At 39.1% G+C, this 26836-nt stretch overlaps 1 protein-coding gene across 4 annotated transcripts in view; it reads right to left on the reverse strand.

The window, feature by feature from the left end:
• nkain2 (sodium/potassium transporting ATPase interacting 2) overlaps positions 1–26836 on the reverse strand; it is a 532063-nt gene that overhangs the window by 313694 nt on the left and 191533 nt on the right. For all 4 annotated transcript variants that reach the window (XR_006310461.2, XR_015751839.1, XM_087976059.1 and 1 more), the window contains exon 2: positions 4526–4663. Coding sequence is in view for 2 of the 4 variants with exons in the window: in XM_087976059.1 (XP_087832185.1) it covers positions 4526–4663 (138 nt within the window). In the remaining 2 variants the exon portion in view is untranslated. The remainder of the gene's footprint in view (positions 1–4525; positions 4664–26836) is intronic.

Below are 26836 nucleotides of genomic sequence, written 5' to 3' on the forward strand. Positions count from 1 at the left end.
TAGAGCCAGTCTCAATACGAGAAACTTGGCTGTTCGTGCTACATTCCCCTGAGAATCCATCACCCCCTACATTTTCCAAAACAGCATACCTGTTTGAAATGGGTACTTCCACAATAGACTCCTGCTCTCGGTGCCTACCTCTCTTACCCTTCCTGGAGTTAACTCATCTGTGTGACTGTATCTGAGACTCCCCCCCCCGCCCCCCCCCCCACCGCCTTATAACTGCCATCCATCACACACTGTTACTGTTGCAAATTCCTCATCGCTTCTATCTGTTCCTCCAACCGATCCACTCATCTGATAAGATTCGCATCCAATAGCATTTATGGGAGATATAATCTGCAGTAACCCTTAAACTTGCTTTAAACTTCCACATCTGACAAGAAGTACATATCAATGCAAATGCCATTTTTGCTCCTTCACAATCTATAGACTCAGAAAATAACACCATCTTATTCCTCTACAAAACACTGCACCAGGTTAAATTAATAGCTATGGCTTATATTTTAAGTTTAATCAAGAGACTTATCTCCAAAAACATATAATCAAGAAAGAACGCACTGTACTGACTAATACAGCCTTTCTCTTGGACAGACTTAAAACAACAATTAACTTTTCTGATTCTGTGTTGTGAACTTCGCTCAAACCGGTTCCTCCAAGATTAGTTGTGAAATTCACTGTTTGTTAATTTTCCCAGACGCACTCCGATGTCCAGCGACACATGAATTCAAAAACAGCAAAGGCAGTAACTGTGCAGGTTCTCTCTCTCTCTCTCTCTCTCTCTCTCTCTCTCTCTCTCTCTCCTGCACTGTTGTTTCCTGAAACATCAGAAGCTAAGGGGTGACCTTATAAAGGTTTATAAAATCATGAGGGGCATGGATAAGATGAATAGCCAAAGTCTTTTTGCTAAGGTGGAGAAGTCCAAAACTAGAGAGCATAGGTTTAACGTGAGAGGGGAAAGATTTGAAAAGGACCTGAGGGGTAACATTTTCATGCAGAGGGTGGCATTTGTATGGAATGAGATTCCAGAGGAAGTGGTGGAGGTGGTTGCAATTGCAACATTTAAAAGGCTGTGAAAATGAATAGGAAGGATTTAGAGGGATATTGGCCAAATTCTGGCAAATGAGACTAGGTCAGTTTGGGATGTATGATCAGCACCAATGAGTTGGGCTGAAGGGTGTGTTTCCATGTTGTATGACCCTATGACTCTTTAAGTACAGGAGCAAGGATGCATTGCTCTGGTAAAGGGCACTGGAAAGACCACAACTGGAATACTGTGTGCAGTTTTGGCCTCCTTATCTGAGGAAGGATAGTCTGGCTATTGCAGGGCTAAAGATGGTTTAGCAGACTGATTCCTTGGTTGGAGGATGTGATGTACAGGGTGAGACTGGATTAGTTAGAACTATGTTCACTGGAATTCAGAAACATGAGCAGGGAGTCTCATTGAAACCAATAAAATTCTAACTTAATTAAACAGGGTAGATGCAGGAAGGATGTTCACAATGACCAAGGAGTCCAGAACAAGGATTACAGTCTTAGGATAAGGGATAGAACTTCTAGGGCAGAGATTAGGGTAATTTTCTTCCCCCAAAGAATGCCAAGCCTGTGAAAATTTCTCCCATAACAAACTTTTCAGGCCAAAAATCGAAGACTTTAAAGAAAATGCAGCTATAATTCTTAGGTCTAAAGGGATCAAAGAATATGTGGAGAATGTGGGAAAAGGGTACTGACTTGGATAATCAGCCATTATCATATTAAATGGTGGACCAGACTTGAAGGGCTGAATAACCTTCTCGTGCTCCTGTATTCTTTGTTTTCATCCATTAAATCTTTTCATTTTACAAACTTTAATTATTCATTTAATAAAATATTAGTTTCAGGGTTCCTTCTTTTAAATACTCATTGCCTAAGATATAAAGAAACTACTACAACTGTACAAGGTAAAAGGGAGAACTTTTCTCCCCTATCCCTGGACTTCACATTGTGATGTGTGTTCTTGTATAGATAAACAGTAGTACTCCCAAATTAACAAGATTTAACAATTAGAATTGTTTCAAAGATTTGCAAATTTAATATTTCTTGGAGGACTCAGGTTTTGAGGCATTGGGGAAACACTGATTTATTTTAAGTTTTGTGAAAATATCTGGAGTGATTTGTTTAAAAGAAGTTGTGGCAGATCTCTCTGGATACTGGAGATTTTTATACAAGCTTTCTAAAAATCATCTGATTAGTGATAACTGTTTGCTTTGCTGTAGACCCCTGCTAGATCTGTTTGATCAGTGATTGGATGTATGGTACTTGGAATCTGCAATGAAAAGCATGTGAGGAAGGATTGCCCAGGCAATTGCTCCTATTTACTGAAAAGAGGTATCTTGCTGAGTTCAGAATGACATCTAATTGTTATTCTGAAAAAAAATTTCTCAATACTGTATTTCTTCAGCAAGCTGTGTCTGCCAAGGCTCCAATGTGTTATTACTGATCTGATCATATATCCTGAACGTTAGAACAATAGAATTAGGAACTTCCTGTGCTTCTTTCTTTTTGCCTTGAATAACTGTTAGCCAGGCTGCAGAGAGACAAGGGTACCAGTTAGTGACATACTGCTGAAAATGAAATGTTAGCCAGGAGGTTGCAGAGAGACAGATGTACCGGCTCGGTCTTGGAATGCTCAAGTGTAAAACTGCAGACAGCCAGGGAAAAACAGCTTGTGAACTGAGAATGATTTGAGGCCAGATACTGGCCGGAACCAACCAGAACCAGTTTGTGCCAACTAAACTCTGCAAAAAAAAAAAGAAAGAAAGATGATGTAATGCAGAAGCCTTATTGGGATGAGGAGCAAGGTGGTAATGCTACCTAAGTCTCTGGTCCTGAGCCAATAAGGTAAAGACATGTGGGCAGTGGATGACACTGAGCCAACAGGAAGAAGACACCACAACTCGAAAGATAAAAGGATAAAAAGAAGACCCTTGAGACATGCAGCCAGTGAAAACTCCAGAGACCAACCATTGCAGAAACAGAGCCTTTGTATACAGCATGGTAATGACATTCAGAGACAGAGAGAGAGAGGCAATGCAATGCCTGGCCAGCGTGAGTCCTTGTCAGCAGCAGCAAAACAGTTATCCAGGTTGGGTAACTTTCATATTCTGTGACTCTCGGAGAGTGTCAGAGGACTTAATAGGTGTACAAATCAGCTCTAGTTTAGTTTGTAGGAAAGCATATAAGCTTTATTTTGAAATAGAATGTATAAGCTACATTGTATTGTTTAATACATTAATAAAGTGACTTGTGAAGTTACAAGAATTGACTCTTCTCTCTACATGCCAGCAGCCGCAGCTGGTGGTTGTCGGGCACCAACAATAACCAATTGGACAAAGTGTTTTATTCAGAATGCTAATCTCTGCAGTGAAATGTGTGTTTTTTGTTTCTTTCCTGGTGTGTGCACTCTGCAATCATTCAGAGGGATAAAAATGTATACTTCTTTTGACCAAATGTGTATATTAGTCACATATTCCATCTTCATTGAACACATTTTGGTTTGATAATAAATCAATAACCATGTTTATTAAGAAACCTGATTGAGAGATCTTTTTACTTAAAATCGAATATCGATAAGGTATTCAGTTAGCCATCTGGGTAATTGGGAAATCTACTTTCATTTTATGCTGTGACCCACGGATTCTGGCTGTGCATTCCTACAGCCTTGGTGGTAACACATTCACAAGAACATGAGGCAAAGGAAAAATTGAATTAAAACACAGTTATGGAAGAAATTTGGGATGAAAGTTTTGTTTCAACATTCCCAATGGACTCTTTAAGCACATATCAATGAACTGCTCACAAACCAGCAGATGTTGGAGAATTTAATTTCACTCTTCTGGATGGGAAATAATAATATTGTTATCCATCTTTCCTACTTTTACAAGATAAACTTCTTGGGTTCTTGTTTAAGACACTAGTAAACAGAGTAATCAATGGAAAATAAGATGACATTCATCTTTAGCCTATTTAGGGTCTCGGTGGTAACCTTTATTTCTGAATGGACAACATTGGCACAGTTGTTACTACTCACCCAGAAATGGTTAATCTTGCTATATCCATCTCAATGTTTTGACTACTTATTTCAGGATTTTGAGATTGCAAGAAATAAGTATTATAAATCTCATGCTGATATCACAACCTCAGTGTAAATGTTTATTGTAAGGTGTATGCTATCAATTTAAAATGATGGTCTGTAGCTACAGAAAATATTACAGTAACCAATCAATGAAAGTAACTGATCCTTTACATCAATATATCAAATTAAAATGGTGGAAAATTATACTATTATTTAATATGATTCAAATGATTAACCTGAGGACTAAATAAGACAAAGTGATTTGCGATCTTCTCTGTTTAATTTTCCAGTTCAATTACTTCTTTAAGTAGCATGAAAAATGAACATCCTCTTTTTGACAGCTTCACTGCCCTCTATATCTCTTGCCTTAGGCAATAACACAGTTTTTAGGACTTCAAATATTCTACTCACCCTGATTACATATCGTTGTCTGAACTGGATGGTCCCAAAAAGGCCAAAAATGACTGTGACAATGTGTAAAAAATTGGCCAGGATTGGTGCCCATTGGTAGCCAAGGAAATCAAAGATCTGTCTCTCCAACACACATATCTGTTTCAAAGAAAAATTAAAAAGAATCATGAACATGATAACACTGCAGATGAATTTCAATTACAGATTCCATGCTTTTTAGAAGCTGCAGGATATATATTTGTTTTAATCACTCATTTTTAATAGATGTCTCAAATGTAAACTACATTATTTAGAGTTGTAACAGTTGTAACAAAAACAAATATTTTGCTCAAGTCTGTCAATCCTTTTTTTAAAAGATTATAATTAGCTAATAGATAATGCTTTTCAAAGTTAAATTTTATTAAAAGGTTCATACATGTAATAGTCAACTCAAATCAGTAATATTAATAACCTGGACAAAGAGATTATATTGTAGCTGAATTTGCTGATGTTACAGAGATAGGTGGACAAGCAAGTTATGAGGACAACACAAAGAAACTGCAAAAAGATAGGTTAAGTAAATCCACTTTGAAAGAAAAATTGGGAAGTAAAATATTAAATAAATGGAGAGAGATCAGAGAAAACTGGAGTACAAAGGGATCTTGGTGTCCCCAAATCGCAAAAGGTTAGGATGTAGTCACTTCAAAACAAAATGAATTACCTTGTATTGCATGAGAGGTGGACTATAAAAGTAAGGAAGTATTGCTATAACTGTGCAGTACATTGGTGAGTACAGACCAGGAGTGCTGAATACAATTTTGGACTCATTAACAAGGGGTGATACTTTCAAAAAATGTATTGTTTCATTTGATATGGTGATGAGGCTTGCATCCCTAAGTGCCCTTGAACTCTATGACTCACTAGTCCAGTTCACAGGTCAGTTAAGAGTCAATCCCATTTCTTTGGATCTGAAGTCATATCGATGCTAGACCAGATAAGGATTGCAGGTTTCCTTCCAAAAGGATACTCATGAAACATATGGGTTTTGATGGTAGCTTTATGATGACTCTTACAGACAGTAGCACTTCAATTCAATACTTAGTGAACTGTATTTAAATTCCACCATGGTAGAATGCTGCTCCCAGAACTTATGCTCCCAGAACATTAGCCAAGGTCTTGGGGTTACAGAAATGACATTATCAAAATGCCACCATCTCCCCCTGGATTACACTGGAGGTATTTCAGAGAGCTTCACCGGGTTGATTGCTGGATATCTTATGAAGAAAGGTTAAGCAGTTGGGGGCTGCTCACTTTGGACCAGAAAAATGAGAGATCATTTTATTGAAACAAAGAACATTCTGAGCAGATTTACTAGGGTAGATGCTAAGAAGTTGCCTCCCCTCATGGGGATAGTCAAGTATTAAGGGCATTTATCTTTATAATTCTCTACCCAAAACTGCAATGAAGGCTGAATCATTGAATATTGAAACATTGAAAATTGACCAAGACAGGTATCTGATATATAAGGGTGTCAAAGGTGATGGGATCTACACAGCAAAATGGAGTTGAGACCACAATCGGATCAGCTATAATCTTATTCATTGATGAAGCGATGTCAAGGGGTTTAATAGTTCAGTCATACTCCTTTTTTTATGCTCTTATGTCAGAAATTTGTTATGATTCTTTATTTTCTCATGTACAATTTAAAGAAATTAAGCATAATTAAGGTAACCAAAGAATCACTAACTAAAATTTAAATGGGAACATGATCTTTGAAGTACAAACGAAGGAAATAATTAGGTGCAATTGCACCAATGAAGATAACAATTGTCAGTTTTGAAGCAGTCATTTTTTTTTAAACAGGGAAGGCATTAAGCCTTAACATGGCAGCTGCAACCTGGAATAAAATGCATTTCATATGCTACACATTTTTATCATTACTGGATCTGGCAATTCTGGACAGAGCACCATCCCTACAAGGGTGAAAGTGCATCAAACAGAAAGCCCAGTATTTTGTCAGTGCAGTTGGGTAAGAACAAAAATGCAGCTTTACAATTGGCATCGCTATTGTATGAGAGTTTATGTTCCATAATGCTTATGAGAGACCATTAGGTTGGGAGAATACGTTTAATTTTATTGATTATCTCAGAAGAAAAGCAATTGAGTAGTGACCAATTTTATAACACATCTAAAGTCAACACTTCTGTGCTTCAGAGAAAACCAATTAAGAAAATATCCAATGTGTTCTACATCTAAATTGTAATCATTCAAAAAAAGGAACAGCATGAGGTAGACTTCACATTATGATTACATTAGTTCAGGGCTTGACTGACCTTAACAGTTCAGATGCTAGACAAAAAACAAGAATTAGCATTCAGTTTCAGAAAGAATATGTACCAAGGACACAAAAGAATAACAAAACGCTTTTGAAGCAGTACATTAAGTTAGTAACTATAGCTAGTTTTTCATTTTATATTGAACTACAGGGAAAAACAATTAAATTCTTTTAGAAACATGTAAACAACACCATGCTATTGTGCCATTAATTGTTACGTACATATTTCTCTACAGTTTTGCCTGTCATGACAGTTAGAGAGCTGAATTTTACTAGAAATCAGTTAAATACCAATTTTGGTGAGTTTCATAAAGTGTTTCTTTCCATGAGCCCAAGTGAGTTTTCTCACATTACTTTCTGAAACTTGCAATTAGCTAAGCATCACACTGCTACACCACCCTTTTCATTCTGTCTTCCTTCTCATTACAATCAGGACCTTCCAGGATTACTCATGCCTGCGATGTATCAAAGTGCAGTTATGCCCCAGGTCTGAAGTTGCCTTGCAAATTTCTTTCATCTCATGAATTATCCTAAATGTGGGAAACAGAAGAAAACTGGCATCTCACTTTGTCGACAGGGACCTAGAGGTCCTCATGGACAGGGTGGTACAGAGAAGGTCCATCCACTTTCCTCAGGACCAGTAGGGGAGACAAAGGCACCAGACCCTGCTAGTCCAGTCCAAGGTTGCTACCAGGGTAAGTGCAGTACTGACAGTCCAGAAAAATATGCAGTAATGCAAGAAGATCAATGACCTTCTTTGCTTTGCAGGCACATGTGCCTGCCATTTCTCTGTGCTACCTCACACTTACTCTAATTCTGTTACTGCATTATCCTCCCACCAAGGCTCATGGTCCATCACTCTCACTATTGCATGTAACATCTTCCCTCCCTCACTCACTCTCACCAGTCCCCTAACATTAAGCCTGCAAGGCTTATGTACCTCCTACTCACTTCAGAATCCCTCAACACCTTTCCCCAACCTGCATTCACATCTATGCCAGCCATGTTTGTTTCAGTCAATCCCTCTCTTTCTTTCATTCCAGGAGAGAACAGCCCACATTAGAGCAAAAACAGCCAAGATAGATGGGAGGGTACCTGACTCATTCACCCGTTCACTACCTACAAGGATCCTTGCCCCAGCTGGTGAAAACCATGACTATTCATGTGGTGATAAGGAAACCTCCATGTCCCAATTACGAAGAAATCAATCATTGGCCGTTGTTTTGTTGCTCTCCCATTCTCTGCACTGTGAATGTACTCTTCACATGTCCAAACATCCACAATTTTTGGGACTCAGTCTCTCTTTTATCCTCTGCAGGCATCAGTGGAATCTGCACAGTCTCCAACATCAAGGGTGTATCTTTCCCGCATACCTCTGAGGAAGAATTCATGGATCTCTCAGAGGATGCACCAGCCACTTTGCCCCCACTAGCTATGATACTGACACATTGTGCGATACACAGGAACCTCAATTATCCAGCGTTCGATTATCTGAATGTCAGATTATCTAGCAAGATCGCAAGGTCCTAACTCTCAGCTTATCTATGTTATCCGGCATTTGTTTATCTGGAATTCAATTAACCAAACAAAATACTGCCTGCTCATGTCTTTTGGATAATCGAGGTTCCTCTGTATTAGCTAGATTTGATTCAGGAGAAAATGCTCATGAACACACAACTGTCATACCTCTGCAGCTGGGAGAAAGTGAGGACTGCAGATGCTGGAGATCAGTCAAAAAGTGAGGTGCTGAAAAAGCACAGCCAGTCAGGCAGCATCCGAGCAGCAGGACAGCCGAAGTTTTGGGCATAAACTCTTCGTCAGGAAAGTGGAGGGGTGGGGGGGGGGGGGGTAACCCTAGGGAGCGGAGAGATAAATGGGAGGAGGGATGGGGCTGGTAGGAAGGTAGCAATAGCTGGATGCAGGTGTGGGGTGATTGTGATAGGTTGGAGTGGAGGGTGGAGCGGATCGGTGGGAAGGGAGATGGACAGGTGGGACAGTTTAAGAGGGTGATGCTAAGTTAGAGGGTTGGACCTGGGATAAGGTGTGAGGAGGGGAGATGAGGAAATTAGTGAAATTGACATTGATTTCGTGTATTTGGAGGGTCAAGATATGTTCCATGTTGCTGGCACTCTGCGGACTGCTGGAGACCACATGAGTGCTTAATTGCAGTCAGCGAAAATGTCAGTAATCAGCAACTTTGAAGAATCACAGATAGATAGAGAGGCACTGGGTAAGTTTGTCAGAGGCAACAGGCAAATTGACTCCAAGTTCAGAGGACTCAATGAGTGTTCTTGTACCATGCCCTCTCCGACATGCAAGTGAAGGGTTGCCTCCATGGACAGGTTGGCTTCCCCCCATTAGCGGCTGGGGCACACGTTAATCAAGATGCATGCCCTGAGATATTGGTGATGCTGTCCAAGATGAAGGGCTAGAGCAGCAGGCAACAAACTGGAGTCATCAGTTAATCACTCGGAAGTTCATTTGAAGAACATTTGCTGTCTAGTTTCTATTCAGGGTGGGAGAATGGGAACTGCATGTAAATGAGGTGAGATTATGAAATAAAGGCATGCCAATGCATGTAAATTCGTGCAAATAGGTCTCTTGCTGTTTACTAGTGAGATTTTTGTTTCACTGTTAAACATTTTGTTGGAGAATCAGGTATTTTGCTCATTACTGACGTCAATAAGCTCATTACCGATGATCTCACTCGGTTTTCCCAATTTTCTCACCAACATCCATTATCATTTAGGGTCTGATTTTTTTGTCCAGGAAATCCAACCTTTCCTGTACAACTGGCATTGCATTAGCTGTCAACTGGGTTATTGGAGCTAAAAAAATGTTTGTGGGCGGCACGGTGGCACAGTGGTTAGCACTGCTGCCTCGCAGCGCCAGAGACCCGGGTTCAATTCCCGACTCAGGCGACTGACTGTGTGGAGTTTGCACATTCTCCCCGTGTCTGCGTGGGTTTCCTCCGGGTGCTCCGGTTTCCTCCCACACTCCAAAGATGTGCAAGTCAGGTGAATTGGCCATGCTAAATTGCCCGTAGTGTTAGGTAAAGGGGTAAATGTAGGGGTATGGGTGGGTTACGCTTCGGCGGGTCGGTGTGGACTTGTTGGGCCGAAGGGCCTGTTTCCACACTGTAAGTAATCTAATCTAATCTAATCTAATCTAAAAAAAAATAAATGACAGCAGTGTTGACTTGAACAAGACTCATTTGAAGTGGATCCTGTTTGTCATATAAAAATATAAAGGGTATGAAAAGGTATGACCTTCAAGTCTTTCCATAAACATTTATCTTTCCATATCTTCTCTTTAAAACTCTCCTTAAAACTCACCTAATGGATCCAAGCTTTTAATCAGGCCATCTGATATTTCTTATTTTAATACCCTTCTTAAAACTCAGCTATTGGACTCAAGCTCTTATCACTCCATCTTATATCTCCGACTTTGGAAAGGTGTAGATTTTTATCAGAATGTTTTTTCAAAGAAACAGAACTTTTGTTTACATTGCTATGTAAATGCAAGTTGCTTCATAATTAGAATCTGATTGAAATGTATTTAGCTGAAAGCATTGTGAATATCTGAATAATTATGAGCTGTGGGAAAACATCAATCTATTATTAGGAACATACTAATAGGCTACTTAAAAAGACTATGACTATGATTGAGCAGAGTCACCACAGGTTTACAAAAGCAATACAATGTTTAATAGATCTATTAGGGCATTTTGGGGTTGCACAAACAGGGTAGGTAGGGAGGAGCCAACCAATGTGGTATATTTGAACCTTCAAGAAGCATTCACTAACGTGATATACAAGAGGTTATTACACAACATTCTGGCTCATGGAATTCAGGATAATGGACATCAAATGAAGTAGGGAATAAATGGGTCATTTTTGTGTTGGTCGGTTATAACTATGGGCTACCACAATGATTACAGCCTTGGCTCCAGCTATTAACAATCTACATCAATATTTTAGATTAGGCAACCAAAGTCATTGTATCCACGTTTGCTGATGATACAAAATTAGAAGCAAAAGTAAGCTGTTAGTAACACACAAAGAAACTGCAAAGAAGTTTCGACAAATGATTAGGCACGAAGATGGCGAGTGCAATCTCATAAGGAAGAGTGTAAAGTTATCCACTTTGGGAGGAAAATTCAAAAGCAGATTGTTTTTAACAATTAAAGAAAATCAAATAAATGTTGGCATTCTGAAAACTGGTGTCCATGCACACACTGTGCAAAAGGTTCAGATACATACACAGCAAACAACGAAAAAAGGAAACAGCATGTTGTATTCAAATCCCTTTTGGGATAAAAGGTAAAGAGTAACACGGTCTTACTACAATTATATAGATCCTTTGTCAGTCTAGAGTATGCTGTACAGTTTTATTCTCCTTACACAAGTAAGAATATATTTGCCAAACAGAGAGATTTCACAAGACTGATTACTGGGAGAAATGCTTTGTACTATAAAATACATTGAATAGATTGGACTTTTATTTCCTCGAATTTAGAAGAATGAGGAGTGGTCTCATTGAAACATATAATTCAAGAGATTTAAAATGATAGAGCATGGGAGAATGTTGCCCCTATCTGAAAACTCTAGAATTACAAAGGACAGTCTCAGAATAAAAGATCAATAATTTAGAACTGAAACATGGAGATTCTTTTTCACTAAAGAGGTTGGAGATATTTGGAATCTTCAACTGCAAGAGCTTCAATGCTCAATAATTGAATATATTCATTCAGGGATTCATAGATTTTGGAACTATTGGGTTCATGGAATATCAGGCATGATGCAAGTTGGTGGAGTTGGAGGTAGAAGTAAAGACATAATTTATTGAAAAGCACTCTAAGCTTTAAATGGTTTAACATTTAACTCAATCTCCTGTTTCTTCTGGTCTTACGTTGTGCTTGTGTCTCGGCAGGAAACTGGGCATAAAAACAAAAGGGTGAGAATTTTCAGCACTTTGTCACTAACATGCAAGAAAGTAAATAGGGCTTGAACACCTAAGTGTACAATGTTTTTCAATGATAAGTCTTATTTATCAAACAAATTTCCTGCAAAGAAAATTTATTGAGTTTTTACCGCTTAGTTTTATTTTAAGTTACAGTCATATAAAAAGATAATTGAAGAAGAATCAAGACAAATTATACAAGTTATTTTCATTTTGTATTGTTGTTTCATGTTTTGTATTTAGTTTAAGGGAAGTGTTAACTTCAGAATTTTTAAACTTGAGTTGTCTCAAAAGAATAAACTAAATTGGAATTTGTAACTGAAATATAAACTAGCACCATTCAATTGCAGCTGACCACATAATTCATGCCATATGAGTAGCTTTTAAAATTATACCAGCTAATGGCTGCTAATTTTTCTTATAAGCAGCAACGTGTACATTCATCTCAGCCACAGAATATCATAGCAAGAGCTCTCCAGGTTAGTGTTCTGTAAGACCATAACATTTAGGAGCAGAACTAGGCTATTCAGCCTATCCAGTCTATTCCAACATTCAATGATATCATGGTTGATCTGATAATTCTCAACTCCACGTTTCTGGCTTTTTGTCATATCTCTCCTTTGCCTTACTTACTAAAAATCTGTATAGCCCAGGCTTGTGTATACTTAATGACCCCGCTCCTGCAGCCCTCTGCAGTAAAGAATTTCAAAGATGTAATATCCTCCAACAGAAGGAATTCCTCCTCACCTGAAATGTAAAGTTATGCCCTCTAATCCTAGACTCACCCACAAGGGGAAACAAATTTTCTGCATCTACCCTGGCCAATTCCCTTAAGAACCTCATAAGGGTGCCTCTCAATCTGCAAAAGTCCAGTGAGTACAGGTCCACCTGACTTAATCTCTTCTCATAAGACAGTCCCCCCCATTCTAGGGTCCTTACAAGGTCAAAGCTAGTCAAGAAACTTTGTTCCAAGGATTATCCAGTTTTTGGCACTTAATTTGATGGTTCCTTATTAAGAAGAAGGCTGCTCCATTAGAGTACATCCACCACTGTGAACAATAAATTAAAGAAACGTTCCTTTATTATGTAGTTCTAATCTTGAATAAGACATAATGAACAAAAGTTACATTCTACATAAGAATAATATCAAATGCTACATAATGCCAGTCTTAGTTTTACAAGCTGCTCAGGAAACGGCTAATCTCGAGAGTAGCTGCTTTGTCTGCCCATCAATTTGTAATCTAAGCAAGAATTTTTATGATTTGTTCAATGAAAGCCTTAATAATTTATAAGTGAAAGTGATTGCTATACATTTTGCACCTAAAGTTAATAACACGATAAATCCTCAACAAAATTAAATTACAACAGAAAATATAATGTAGTTAATTTCCAAAGGATTAGAAAATAAACGTTGTTCTCACTAAGTACCTGCCTAATGTTACACCTTCTATAATTAATGGTTGCATCTCCTATGTCTTAATCTACTTATACCAAACAGAAGGCAAAATTAATAACTGATGGTTCCCAATCTGTTTCCTAAATAAATGCTGTCTACTAAAGAGGGAAGGTTCCTGGCACAGTACTGAGAGTCACCTATCAACACAATTCACCCATGTACGTTATGGACCCATATGTATTCTAATAAGGATATTGTGAATAACATAACGAAGCCTGTATTATGAAGATTTTTTTATTGTTGTCTGTCACCTGTACACATTAATGACCATGGAGGTTAACTTGGAATAGAAACCTTTCTTGACATTTCACAACACTTTAATATTATGTGCATATTGGGTAAATCATCACCTTTGCCACAAAAGCAGCAAATCTTAATCAAGAGGGAATTTCTTTCATCTGCTGTGCTCTTGCTGATTTCACAGAATCATGTTCTTAACATTTAGGCAGTCACTTGAGCAGTTTATGCTGTCTTGCAATGCTTATCTCAAGCATAGTTAAGGAGTTGTAATTTGTCAGAGTGGTGCACTTGATGCTGTCAGTTGAACATCTATAATGATTTTTCCTGCCTCTTTAATTTGTATTTTTGAACATGAAAAATAAATTCTGTAATTTTAACATGTCATGGCGCTGTCATAGGCACACTGAACTGAAGCAATGCGCTAGCATTTCTTGTGCAGTGTTACTAATATACAAATGGCAGGCAATATGCTGCTTGCATCTCAGCTACCTGGGAAAGAGTTAAAATCACACAACACCAGGTTATAATCCAACAGGTTTATTTGACAACCACCTGATGAAGTAGCAGTGCTCCAAAACCTAGTGCTTCCAAACAAATCTGTTGGACTATAGCCTGGTGTTTTTTAACTTTTATGATTTTTAACTTGTACTTTTAACCCAGTCCAACACCGGTATCTCCAAATCATGACTATCTTGGAAAGAAATAGTGACAAGTTAAGTTGTTGAGGATCGGGCTATGTGCGATGCTATATTATACTGATTTCCTCACAACTTGACAGAGTTAGAACAGCAACTTTATGGACTTGAACAATTCAGACAATGATCTAACCGAGGTTTGACATAACTTCACTACAAACTCTTCAGTGTTGATGCAGGACAAGGGCAACAGACACATGAGAACACCATCATTGCAAGCTTCTCATCATATCACACAACACCTTGAGTTGGAACAATGCTGCTTTTTCTTCACTGTTGCTGGGTCATAATCCTAAAACTTCTTTCCATGGCTTGCTGCTGAAACTCCATTATAGTTTCCAACTCCCATTTATGCAAATTCTGAATGTTGAATATTGGCATAATCCAATTTGGACTTTTCTTTCGATAGCTTTTAAAATAGCTCCTTACTGCTGTTGTTGATTTTCCACTTCCCCAAGAACATTGTCTCTTTGTCCTCCAAACTATCACCTTGGACAGCTGCGGATTGAAATGGCATGTTTTCAAACTTCCTTGTTGCAGATTGAAATCTGCTGTTTCTGCTTCAGCAAACCACCTGAATATGGCCTATCTTACAGCATACATGGCATTTGGCATTTCTAACTGGAGCTTTCCTGCACAACGCTGTCATGGAGCAATGGCAGGATCAGTACCCTTTTCTTCCAGTGCTTGAATAATTAGATTTACTTAATTGGTACAACAGTCAGATACAATTATTATAGACCCACCAGCCAGAAAAGGGATGAGTGATTGCTTCCTCTCTTCTTCATTCTCTGCTGCTGGCTTGATGGCAACATCCTAATCACAGAATCATATTGGTCTACAACACAGAAAAAGGGTCTTTGGCCCATCGCATCTACACTGTTCCAACTAATTATTCAAATCCCATTTTCCAGCACTTGGCTTCTAGCCTTGTATGCCTTGGCATTGCAAGTGCACATCTAAATTCTTCTTAAATGTTATGAGAGTTTCTGCCTCTAGCACCCTTACAGGCAGTGAGTTCCAGATTCATACCACCCTCTGGTCGATGAAGGTTTTCCTCATAACTCGTCTAAACCATCTGCCCCTTATCTTAAATTTGTGGCCCCTTGTCAATGTTTCCTAATCTTAATCCTATCGCAAGCCATCACCTCCCCTCTAATAGGTCCAGAAGGAGGCCCATTTCTGAAGAAGTGTCATCTTGGACTTGAAACATTAACTGATTTTCTCTGCACAATTTTGTCAACATTCTCTGTGTTGGTTTCAGATTTTCAGCAGCTACAGTGTTTTGCTTTCATAAAAACTGAGAGTATTCACTTAGAATTGTGAAAAGGGCATGCAGGAGATAAATTGCAATGATTCATTTATTGCAATACAGGATGACTGGAGATTTTATACAAGTGATGGCCGATGGAATAAAAGGTGCTGATAACTAGAGTGTGATCATCAGCAAAATAATAATGGGACCTGGATAACAAGTGGAAGAAGTAATTCATATAACAAAGGAAGACAATACAAAATCCAACCTTGCTCATCTTCTGAGATTGTGGGGAAAAAAAGTCAAAGGGTAAGCTATCAAATTGCTATCAGCACTCTAGTTTAAGAAGATAGATTTGTTTTTCTTCATTCCCCTTTATAAGTAAAGTGCACAATACCACGAACAACAAAATGCAAATAAGGTATAATGTTGATTTATGAGAAATAACTTCTGGGACTTTTAAGTTCGAATTTTCAATTGTCAAGTTCACGACAATGCCAGGTGTAACAAATGGCCATTAAAATAAAGAGCATGACCAAGTACAATCCATTGTTGTTAGACTGTGCGTACAGGGTTTGTGCACAATGATCACAATAATTTACTTTGCTTGTCTCCGTAGAAATTGAAGAAAAATTCAACAATTCCTTGTATGCAACTTATTATCCTATTTCATTACAAATAGATCTTTATCAATGTTTTAGCAATATGTAGAGAAGTCATGCTTAGATTTTTATATAACAGGTGGAAAATTATGGAGTTACTTTGCAATTTACGCCTCAAATGAATAATGTGTATCTGTTAAGTTATTATCAAATAAATAATACCCTAAGCCTTGTACCTAAAAGTGCAATACATGAATATCTAGTTTGTTGCCAAAAAGAATTATACGCTCCAGTTCTGAAGCTGATTGAAATAGCAGTACAGAATATTTTTCAATTAAACTGGAGGTTAATGCACTGTAACAAGACAAAACAACAAAATCTACAAAATGCATTCTTTTTGCAAATACATTTCAATAGAACATGCCAATTTTGGAACTGTAAAATTTAAAATACCATTGAGTTATTTGTTTCACATTTATTGATAAGTAAACTCAAACATTGTTACAGAATGGACTGAAATTTTATCAAGGTCAAGAGTTACATTTTTTAAAATGATGGATCAGATAATTTACATGAGGTAACAAAATTGCCAGATTCAGACCCCAAAAATAGTCTGTGAAACAGATAGAAATATGGTTCTAAGATCATGGGCAGAATTTAAAGGTGCCTGCCGGAGTAGATTTGAGAATGGGGCAGAGGTGGGCATTGCCATTCGTGGAGAGCTCCTGGCCTCTGATTGGCCAACAGGTCTCCAGGCCAGGATTTCTGTGTTATCAGGTTCTTGATCACACAAGACTTCTCTTGCAATCTAATTTCCATAATAATGGAGACAATTTCCAGCCTGTTTATTAAAAAAAAAGTATTGGCTTGAAAATCATTGCATAGCATTTACCTTGCTTTTTCCACTCATATCCTGTTTGTTATGGCTTTACAGATGATAATCAAAATTAGGTGGTTTCTATAATTAGGAGGTGATCTGCAACACAATGAACTCAACAGTCAAATACACTGCTGAAATACAGCTGGGTTCCAAAGTCAGACTAATCCTGTAATTCATAAAATATTTTCTTTAACCCTGTTGGCTCCACACTTTTGCAAGTGACACTATGCATACAGTGGGAGGACAGAGTGCAATGTGAAACAAGCATTAATTTAGGAATTTGGCGCAGAGGGCAAAGCAGGTGCTGCTTTTTACATCATGTTTCAGCCTCCAATAGCTGAGAATTTTTAAAGGCATTCATTAAATTAGCATTATGGAGTTTAAGATTTTATCCCTCTAAATAGCAAGTTATTTAAACTGATATAGACATTGCATTTAATTTGTAACTTAAATAAATAGATTACTTAGTACAACTAAAGACAACAGCAAGTTATATTTCTAAACTTGAAATGCAATTAGCTAAACAAAACACAAAAAAGATAGCTGGGTAGGTGAGAGTTACTGTATGTGAAGGTTAATGGACACTCATGAGATCCACAGAATTTACAACCAAAGAAATATCTGCAGTTTAAGAAACTTGGGTCTGAAATGATGAAATAGTATCTGAGCTTTTGGCACTACAATATATCACAGAGGGGGAAATTGACCTGAATACTTTGTTCTCGGAGGCAATCATAAATACTATTGTCAAGGCAGGAGCATCTGGTAAACGTTATTCAGGTATAGGGATCCAGGGTATAGCAAGGAAGGAGCATCAGACACTGTAACTGTCCAAAAGGTTCAAAGTTATTGTATCATATGTGAATGAAAGCAAGGACTCCAGGGTGGATGTGCAAACTGACCATGGCACACTGGTACAGGGAGTCATTCAATAGGGGAATTGAAAAATAATGTTATTTTAGTACAAATTAGTATAGCCAGAGGGTAGTTACTGTTCTCTGCAGTTCAGTATGGAGTCTTAAAGGCTGTTTTGCCTGCCCAAAGTCAATCTTAAGAAATTCTACTCTGAGCTGGAGATGAATATGGAGAGGGTAGTGAAGGTTTTTTTTCCCATGGTGCACATAGGTACCAATAACATAGGTAGGATCTGCTAAACAAGCACAAATAGGTTGGGGCTAAATTTAAAAGCCAAACTAACAGGTAATTTCTACATTACTACCTCAGTTGTGAGAAAATTGGCATTAAGTAAATAAGATCTGAGAGGTGAATGAAACAAAGAACTGCAGATGATGGAGATCTGAAACAAAGACAGAAAAGTGCGAGAGAAACTCAAAGCTCTGGCAGCATCTGTCAAAAGAAAGACAGAGTTAACAATTCAGGTCCAATGACCCTTCATCAGAACTGAAACATTAACTCAGAGAGCTGAATATGTCATTTAAGAGATTGGTATGGGAGAAATGGATTTTTGACTTGTGAGGCATGAGTAACTGTATTGTGGAATGCAGGAACTGTACCATTTCAAAGGTCTTACACTGAGGGCCAGGAAGATTCTTGTGAAAGAAGAGTTAAAAACACAAAGAATAAATTTGAGGCAACAGAAGACAATATTGTTGTAGGTCAGGAGGGGAAGAGAGCTTAATGATGATTGTGTATCTCAGAAAAGTGCACACAGGGAACAGTAAGAAAATAAAATAACTCTCTTTTACCTGATTGTACAGAGAATCTGGAATTAGATAGATAAATTAGTGGCATAAAGAGATAAATGGTTTAGATCTAAACAATATTACAGAGACATGGGTATACAAGGTGATTAGGGAAATAAATAATCCAGGGTACACATTTCTAAAAGACACATGGAACGGAAAATGATATGGAGTAGCTTAGATAATAAAAAGATACATATCAATAATACTGAAAAGAATCCAGACTTAGAATCAGGAAATACAATCAGTATTGATGGAAATAATGAATAGTAATGGCTAAAAAGTTGTGAAGTTTCAAGACAGTCTTCTGGAGCAATATGTAATGAGAATTTTTTTAATTATGCCATAGTAAAATGTTTCCTGGGAAATAGCGATCATAATGTCATTGAATTCCATATTATATTTGAAAATGACCTATTATAGTCATTAACATGAATCTTAAGCTTAAACAAGTCAATTAATTAGATACAAGGCTAAATTTGATTAAACAGATCAAAATAATGACATCAAATAAGCTGTGGGAAAGATTTAGAGAAATAATATAAAATGTTGATTCAAAAAAAATATTTTATTGAAAAAATGAAAATTCAATAAGAAAGAATCATGTGCAGCTGACTCAGGTCGTTAAAGCTAAAGTGGTAGACGAAAAAAATTCAAACTGTTGCAAAAGGGTAGGATTAAGTCAGGGGTTTTGAGTGTTGCAGAAACCAGAAAAGGAAACTATATAAATGATCATAAAGAAATAGGAGAATAATAGCCTGGAATATAATAATAAAAAGACTGTAAGAGCTTTAAATAAATACCATACATAATGAGGAAATGGCAGTGACATTTGACCAAATATTTTTTGTTTATTTTCACAGTAGAAAAGTAGTTACAGTACATTAGAATGTAAGGGAGGAACCTTATAGGGCTATTCGATTTGCACCAGAATCCATCAGTATTGTGAGGTCTACTTCAACATTGGGAGCATCTCACTCCATTTTTTTTTAACTTTACACAAGCAGCACAGTGAGCTTCTTGCTTGGTAGCAGCATTTTGCTAATTGTAGGCATTAGTGCTTGCTAAGCACCTTGTTGCCTCATTGATATTTAGCTCTCTATCTTACCAAACTCACCAAACAAGCAAGATGTCAAGAAAATCTGACAACAATGGCCTGTACTGAATGCAGTGAGCAGCTGAATTTTGGATGTGGGCGAGGGTTGGTCGGGTAGTGATGCGCTGCAGGTGGTTCCTTCTTGACGAGATTGGTCACTCAGCTGCCCTAGCATCTTCACCAAACTGTTGCATATACAGAGCCTGAATGTGGATGGATGATTGAAAAATGCTACCCATTATCAAAATGCAGCATGTCTCCCTTTAAGGAGAAGTGTGCCCAATCCTCATCTGGTAATGCTACCGGCAAATGGTCTGAGATTGAAGAATGTTTTTAGCTCCTTCTGCCCTCGTGTTGTTATTTCCTGTGCCGAGTTGCTGATGATATGTTGGTCTCTGTGGCTGCATACATAAAAGGACAAAGTCTGAAGCAGAAGGGCCAGAGATGATGGCAACCACAAGACAAGCAACAGGTGACCACAGAGGATAAGAAGCACCCAGTTCAGGGAGCGGTCACTGTTGAGGGCCTCTCAGGATATGTGGAGTGTGTAGGAGGCCCAGAGTTTGCTGGCCTGACTCAATTTCCTATGATGTGCAAGTTGCAGTACTGATGCAGGCTCTCTATCACTCGGCACACTGTGATAGAACTATGCTGGATGATGGAGCAGGACCTGAGGACTGAAGGAGTGAGAGGCCAACTTCTCCAAGAAGCCATAAAGGTGACTGCCATTTTGAACTTCTGTACTACTGGATCCTTACAAAAAGAAATGGGTGATCTGTATGGGATATCTCAGTTAGGCACGCAAAAATGTATCATGACAATGACTGGTACCCTCTATGTAAGATCACACTGGCTCATCATTTCTCCTGATGAGAAAGTCAGTATGGAGTCCAGGCACTGTAACGGGCAAGATATCTGGTGTTCCCTGGGTCCAGGGTGCCATAGACTGCAAACACACAGCACTGAGAGGACCGTATTCACAACATTGTGAAATTACTCAACATGAATTTTAAAAAATAAATAGTAAAAACGTAATAACAAATAGCTAGTATGGGTTTAAAAACAAATCCTGCAGCATATAAAAGGAAAGAGAGAAGCTAAAGTTAAATGTGAGTCCTTTGGAGGATGAGACTGGGGCATTCATTGGAGGAATCACTAAATCAAATTTTGCTTCAGTTTCCATGGTGAGCACACTAGTACTATTATCAGATAATGCGGAGGCTATAGAAAGGAAGGAACTTGGAACAAATATCATCATCATCACTACAAGGGAAAAAATACTGAGCCGACTCTGTGATTGAAGGTAGACAAGTTCACTGAGACTGATAGGATGAATGGCTTATGTCCGAAACGTCGATTCTCCTGTTCCTTGGATGCTGCCTGACCTGCTGTGCTTTACCAGCAACACATTTTCAGCCCTGAGACTGATAGTCTACATCCTAGGTCTAAAAGGAAGTGGCAGCAGAGGTAGTGGTTTCATTGTTATAATTTTTCAAAATTTTCTGGATGCATTAATTAAAACAAAATAAAATCTGGGATCTGACTTGGCCAGTGGTACTATGAAATGGAATCGTAACACATTAATATATCTTCCATGTCCTTCTCCATAGTAAACACTGATGCAAGATACTCGTTTAGTATCACCCCCATCTCCTCCACACAAAGGATACCTTACGAATCTTTGAGGTGCCCTATTCTCTCCCTAGTTATTCTTTTGTCTTTAATGTACTTATAAAAACCCTTTGGATTCTCCTTAACCCTACTTGCCAAAGCTATCTCATGTACCCTTTTTGCCTTCCTGATTTCCTCTTAAGTATACTCCTGCCTCCTTTATACTCTTCTAATGATTCTCTCGATCTCTCCTATCTATACTTGACATATGCTTCCTGTTTTTATCTTAACCAAAACCTCAACTTCTCTAATCATCCAGCGTTCCCTGCACCTACCAGCCTTTCATTTCACCCTAACAGGAATATACTGTCTCTGGACTCAAGTTATCTCATTTCTGGAGGCTTCACATTTTCCAGCCGTCCCTTTACCTGCGAACATCTGCCCCCAATCAGCTTAAGGAGATTTCAGTTATCTGTAAGAATAATACAGTGGTTATGGTAGGGGATTTTAACTTTCCACACATAGATTGGGACTGCCATAGTGTTAAGAATTCAAATGGAGAGGAATTTGTTAAGTGTGTTCAAGAAAATTTTCTGATTCAGCATGTGGATGTACCTACTGTAGAAGGTGCAAAACTTGTAAGAGAAAGTGAGGACTGCAGATGCTGGAGATCAGAGCTGAAAATGTGTTGCTGGAAAAGCGCAGCAGGTCAGGCAGCATCCAAGGAGCAGGAGAATCGACGTTTCGGGCATGAGCAACCACAAGAAATGCAAAACTAGCATTCTTCAGGAATGGTGCAGGGCTCATGCCCGAAACATCGATTCTCCTGCTCCTTGGATGCTGCCTGACCTGCTGCGCTTTTCCAGCAACACATTTGCAGCTCCGATCTCCTGCATCTGCAGTCCTCACTTTCTCCACCTCACAGATTAGTAAGGTATCCTTTGTGTGGAGCCGCAGGAGATGGGGGAGATACTAAACGAGTATCTTCATCAGTGTTTACTATGGAGAAGGACATGGAAGTTATATTAATGTGTTATGATTCCATTTCATAGTACCACTGGCCAAGTCAGATCCCAGATTTTATTTTGTTTTAATTAATGCAGTGGTCAGTCACTGAAACATATTCATAAAAAGTTGCAGAGTTTCTTTAATCACAGTATAGATGTTTGTTGCACAAAAGACAAAATACAAACAAACAAAGCTGTCTAGATATAGAAAGTAGTTTAGAAAATTCTTAAAACACACAGCAAAACAAAGTTAGTTCTCAACACAGAGATTCAAATCCAGAGAAATTACACATCTTTATCAAATTTTGAAGTTCTGCTTAACTGATTCTTGCCAGCTTCTTTCCTGTGAACTTAGGAGTCTTTTTCATATGAATACTTAGAAAACTGAGGTTTTAAACAATCTCCGCCTCTAGCTGTCTGCATATTTCTGACCGAGCGCTTGTTTAGAAGTTTCACAAACTATCCTGCGGCTGAGGCATCATTCATAGAAAAATTCTGAAAAATACTCTTCCATGAAAGAAATTATACTTGCTTCTGACCACCATTTTCGTGTTAACTGAAATGAATTGCAAAAAAACACATGCTTGTGACAAATACAAATCTAATGGCCTTCATCATTTACCAAACTGTCATAAACTACCATTGCAAAAAATAATTTTCCAGTAGTACTGCACAACTACAGCCACTTGCGTTGTGAACAATCTGGTTTCACAAAGACTCTGACCTTGATTTTATTTCAAAGAAAACCACCATAGAAATGACCCAAATTTGTTTGCCTCAATGGTAAAATTCATCTTTCAAAAATGATATTAACCTATCTTTAATCACAATGATTTGGTCTATGCTCAGCTTCTACTTGGTCTAGTAAATGATTTGTCATTGTTCAATCACTTCAGAAACCATAAATCTTGCAGCTCTTGGCTTTTCATGCAAAATTGCACATTTAGGTGTCAAATCACATGACAGATAGCAAGTATGAAGGTTTGTGGGATGTGTCATGGTCCATTGCCCCATCCCCTCTTGCTGGTGTATCATATATGGATCACCTTTGCACATTTTCAGCAATTACATAAGATTTTTACAATAAGATGTGGTTAACATAATCAAGTTAAATCTTAAATTAGGCATCATTTCTGACAGTGCAGCACACCTACAATACCACACTGGAGCATCACCCAAAAACATTTATGCTCATTTCTCTGAAATGAGTTGTGAATTCTCAATTATTTGACTCAGAACTGCGCCATGGCTGGCACAGATGATTCAGCATCTAAATTCCAGGAAATATTTTATTCACATCAGTCTTCTGTAACCGGAATTAAAACATTGCCAGCAATAGAGCAGCTTTGCAATGTTGCAAATATCCTGTTTAAACTGTCGACAGCAAATGATTAACCTTTTCATAAAATGCAATTACAGGAACGATTAGCCAAATGTATCACTAGACATTGTCCTTTTACCTCTGGGATGGTAATTTGAATACAAAATAGACAGATGGGTTGAAAGTCATAAGTGAAACCAATCTGATGGACTTTATCCACTTATCAGTGGATGCATGCCTGCTGTACAAAAAATGCCTCTGATTCATTATTTGTTGACATAGTAAAATAGTGATAGGATAAAGTATGAAAAATTAAAACATCACAGTAATAAGATTCTTCCAGGTCAGAGTTATCATCAAAAAAATTGAAGTTGCAAAGTGCCCTTGTTTCCAAATGCTCCCCAATGTCTTGGCTACTTATTTTGTTTTTAGATCTGCAAGTGTGAATATGTTCATTGAACTGAAGTATGACAAGAACAAGGGGAGATATCTTCAATAATGAACTTTACAAAAGATTTCAAGAAACATCAGGGTTCCTGATCTCTCTTTGCATGTAGCATTTACCAGAAGATAAATACTGCTGTGAGAATGAAAAGAAATGTTAATTCTATCGTTGCATAAAGCAAAAAGATAAACATTTTAAAAAGGTAAACATCAACCAGGACCAAAGCAGTTTACAATAATTTTAAAGGACTACAAATTTATCAGCACTGGTTTTTGGGTGTAATGGTTGTGATTTAGAAATGCTTTTACCCATTTCCAGTGAGGAAAGCAGCATGCAAACTTTTGTGCGGCCTAATGAAACCTCCACAGGTGTCTGGCTAAACTCACAAGAGGAGATCTAGCACATGTAGAGACAACCAGTCTTTCTTAAAGGCAGACTCTCCTTTGTAAATGGAAGCAGTGCTAATTCACGGAGGATACCTTCAAAGCAAAGAGAGGGCTCCAAAGTTCACTGATGTGGCCATGCATGGCTTAGTAATGGAAGTGGGTGAAAGTGAGGACTGCAGATACTGGAGATCAGAGTCAAAATGTGTGGTGGTGGAAAAGCACAGCTGGTCAGGCAGCAACCGAGGAGCAGGACAGTCGATGTTTTGAGCATAAGCTCTTCATCAGGAATGTTGGGGGGGGGGGGGGGGGGGCCCAAGGGGGCTGAGAGATAAATGGGAGTGGGGGTGGGGCTTGGGGGGAGGAGCTAGCTAGGAATGTGATAGGTAGATGAAGGTGGGGGGTGATGGTGAAACGTCGGAATGGAGGGTGGAGCAGATAGGTGGGAAGGAAGTTGGACAGGTAGGACAGTTCAAGAGGGTGGTGCCGAGTTGGAGGGTTGGATCTGGTATAAGGTGGGGCAAGGGGGAAATGAGGAAACTGGTGAAATTGACATTGATCCTGTGTGGTTGGAAGGTCCCAAGGCGAAAGATGAGGCATCCTTCCTCCAGGCATTGGGTGGCTAGAATTTAGCGTGGAGGCGGGCCAGGACTTGCATGTCCTTGGCGGAGTGCGAGGGGGAGTTGAAGTTTTTGGCCAGAGGATGGTGGAGTTGTTTTATCCATTTGTCCCAGAGGTGATCTCTGAAGCGTTCCGCAAGTTGACATCTAGTCTCCCTAATGTAGGGGAGACCACATCAATGACACAGTAGATGATGTGTGAGCAGGTTCAGGAAAATCTCTGTCGGATGTGGAAGGAACCTCTGGGCCTTGGATGGAGGTGAGGGCGCAGGTTTTACACTTCTTACAGCGGCAAGGGAAGGTGTCGGGAGTGGAGGGTGGGTTGGTGGGGTGTGTGGACCTGACAAGGGAGTCACAGAGGGAATGGTCTCTGCGGAACGCAGATCGAGGTGAGGAGGGAAGTATATCCCTGGTGGTGGGTCTGCGTTTAGGTAGCAGAAATGGCAGAGAATGATTTGTTGTATTCAGAGTTTGGTCGCGTAGAGGGGGAGGACCAGGGGGGGTTCTGCCTTGTTACGACGGGAGAGGTGGGTTCAAGGGCAGAGGTGTGGGATCAGCAGCACATCGCCTCCACTTCTGCACCTCTGTCCTTGAACATCATCCCTCCAATTGTAACAAGGACAGAACCCCTCTGGGTGACAGGCTGCCAACTTGCAGAACGTTTCAGATAACCTCTTCGGGACACACGCACAAAACAACCCCACCACCCTGTGGTTGAACACTTCAACTTCCCCCCTCCTACTCTGCCAAGGACGTACAAGTCCTGGCCCGCCTCCACCACCAAATTCTAGCCACCTGACACCTGAAAGAAGAACACCTCATCTTCTGCTTTGGGACCCTTCAACCACACAGGATCAATGTTGATTTCACCAGTTTCCCCATCTCCTCTCCCCCAACCTTATCCCAGATCCAATCCTCCAACTCAGCACTATCCTTTTGAACTGTCCTACCTGTCCAACTTCCTTCCCACCTATCTGCTCCACCCTCCATTCCGATGTTTCACCATCAAACCCCACCTTCATCTCCCTAGCTAGCTTTCCCCCAAGCTCCACCCCCACTCCCAATTATCTCTCAGCCCCCTTGGGCCCACCCACAATCCTGATAAAGAGCTTAAGTTCGAAAAGTCAAATTTCCTGTTCCTCAGATGCTGCCCTACAGGCTGCGCTTTTCCAGCACCACACATTTTGACTTAGTAATGGGAGTGAAAAGCGGCACAGGCGACATGCAAAATGAACAACTACAGACCAGCCTGAAGGACCAAGCAGCAGAATCAGAAGATATTTAATGACCCCATGTGGATCATCAAGGTAAATTAATTCATTTTTCATGTGATAGCTTCTACCCACTGCCAGTCTTTCATTCTAACCTTGGCACCATAACCCAATTACTGTACAGTCTCTAATTCTCAGAAATTACGGCCAACATCAAAACTCAACCTCATAGTCACCTCCCATTGTTCACAGATCCATACCCATAACCTGTTGCCTCCACCTAACTCTAGCTTTTCAGTTATTGCAGTCACATCACCCAAACAGAAAGAAGAAACATGGGCCAAGCATGTCTCCATTCAATGAACCCAGTAGAAGAGACAGAACTCCACATTATGGGGCCTGCTATAACAGGGGCCATTATATGAGATGTAATTGAAAACATTTGCAATGATGAAATGTTACTGCCCTATTGTCCTTTTAACCATCCTCCTCACCCTCATCCTACAGGTG

Source organism: Chiloscyllium plagiosum, unplaced genomic scaffold (genome assembly GCF_037043375.1).
Source record: "Chiloscyllium plagiosum isolate Xiang-an unplaced genomic scaffold, Cpla_swu_hap1 HiC_scaffold_3, whole genome shotgun sequence".
Taxonomy (NCBI): Eukaryota; Metazoa; Chordata; class Chondrichthyes; order Orectolobiformes; family Hemiscylliidae; genus Chiloscyllium; species Chiloscyllium plagiosum.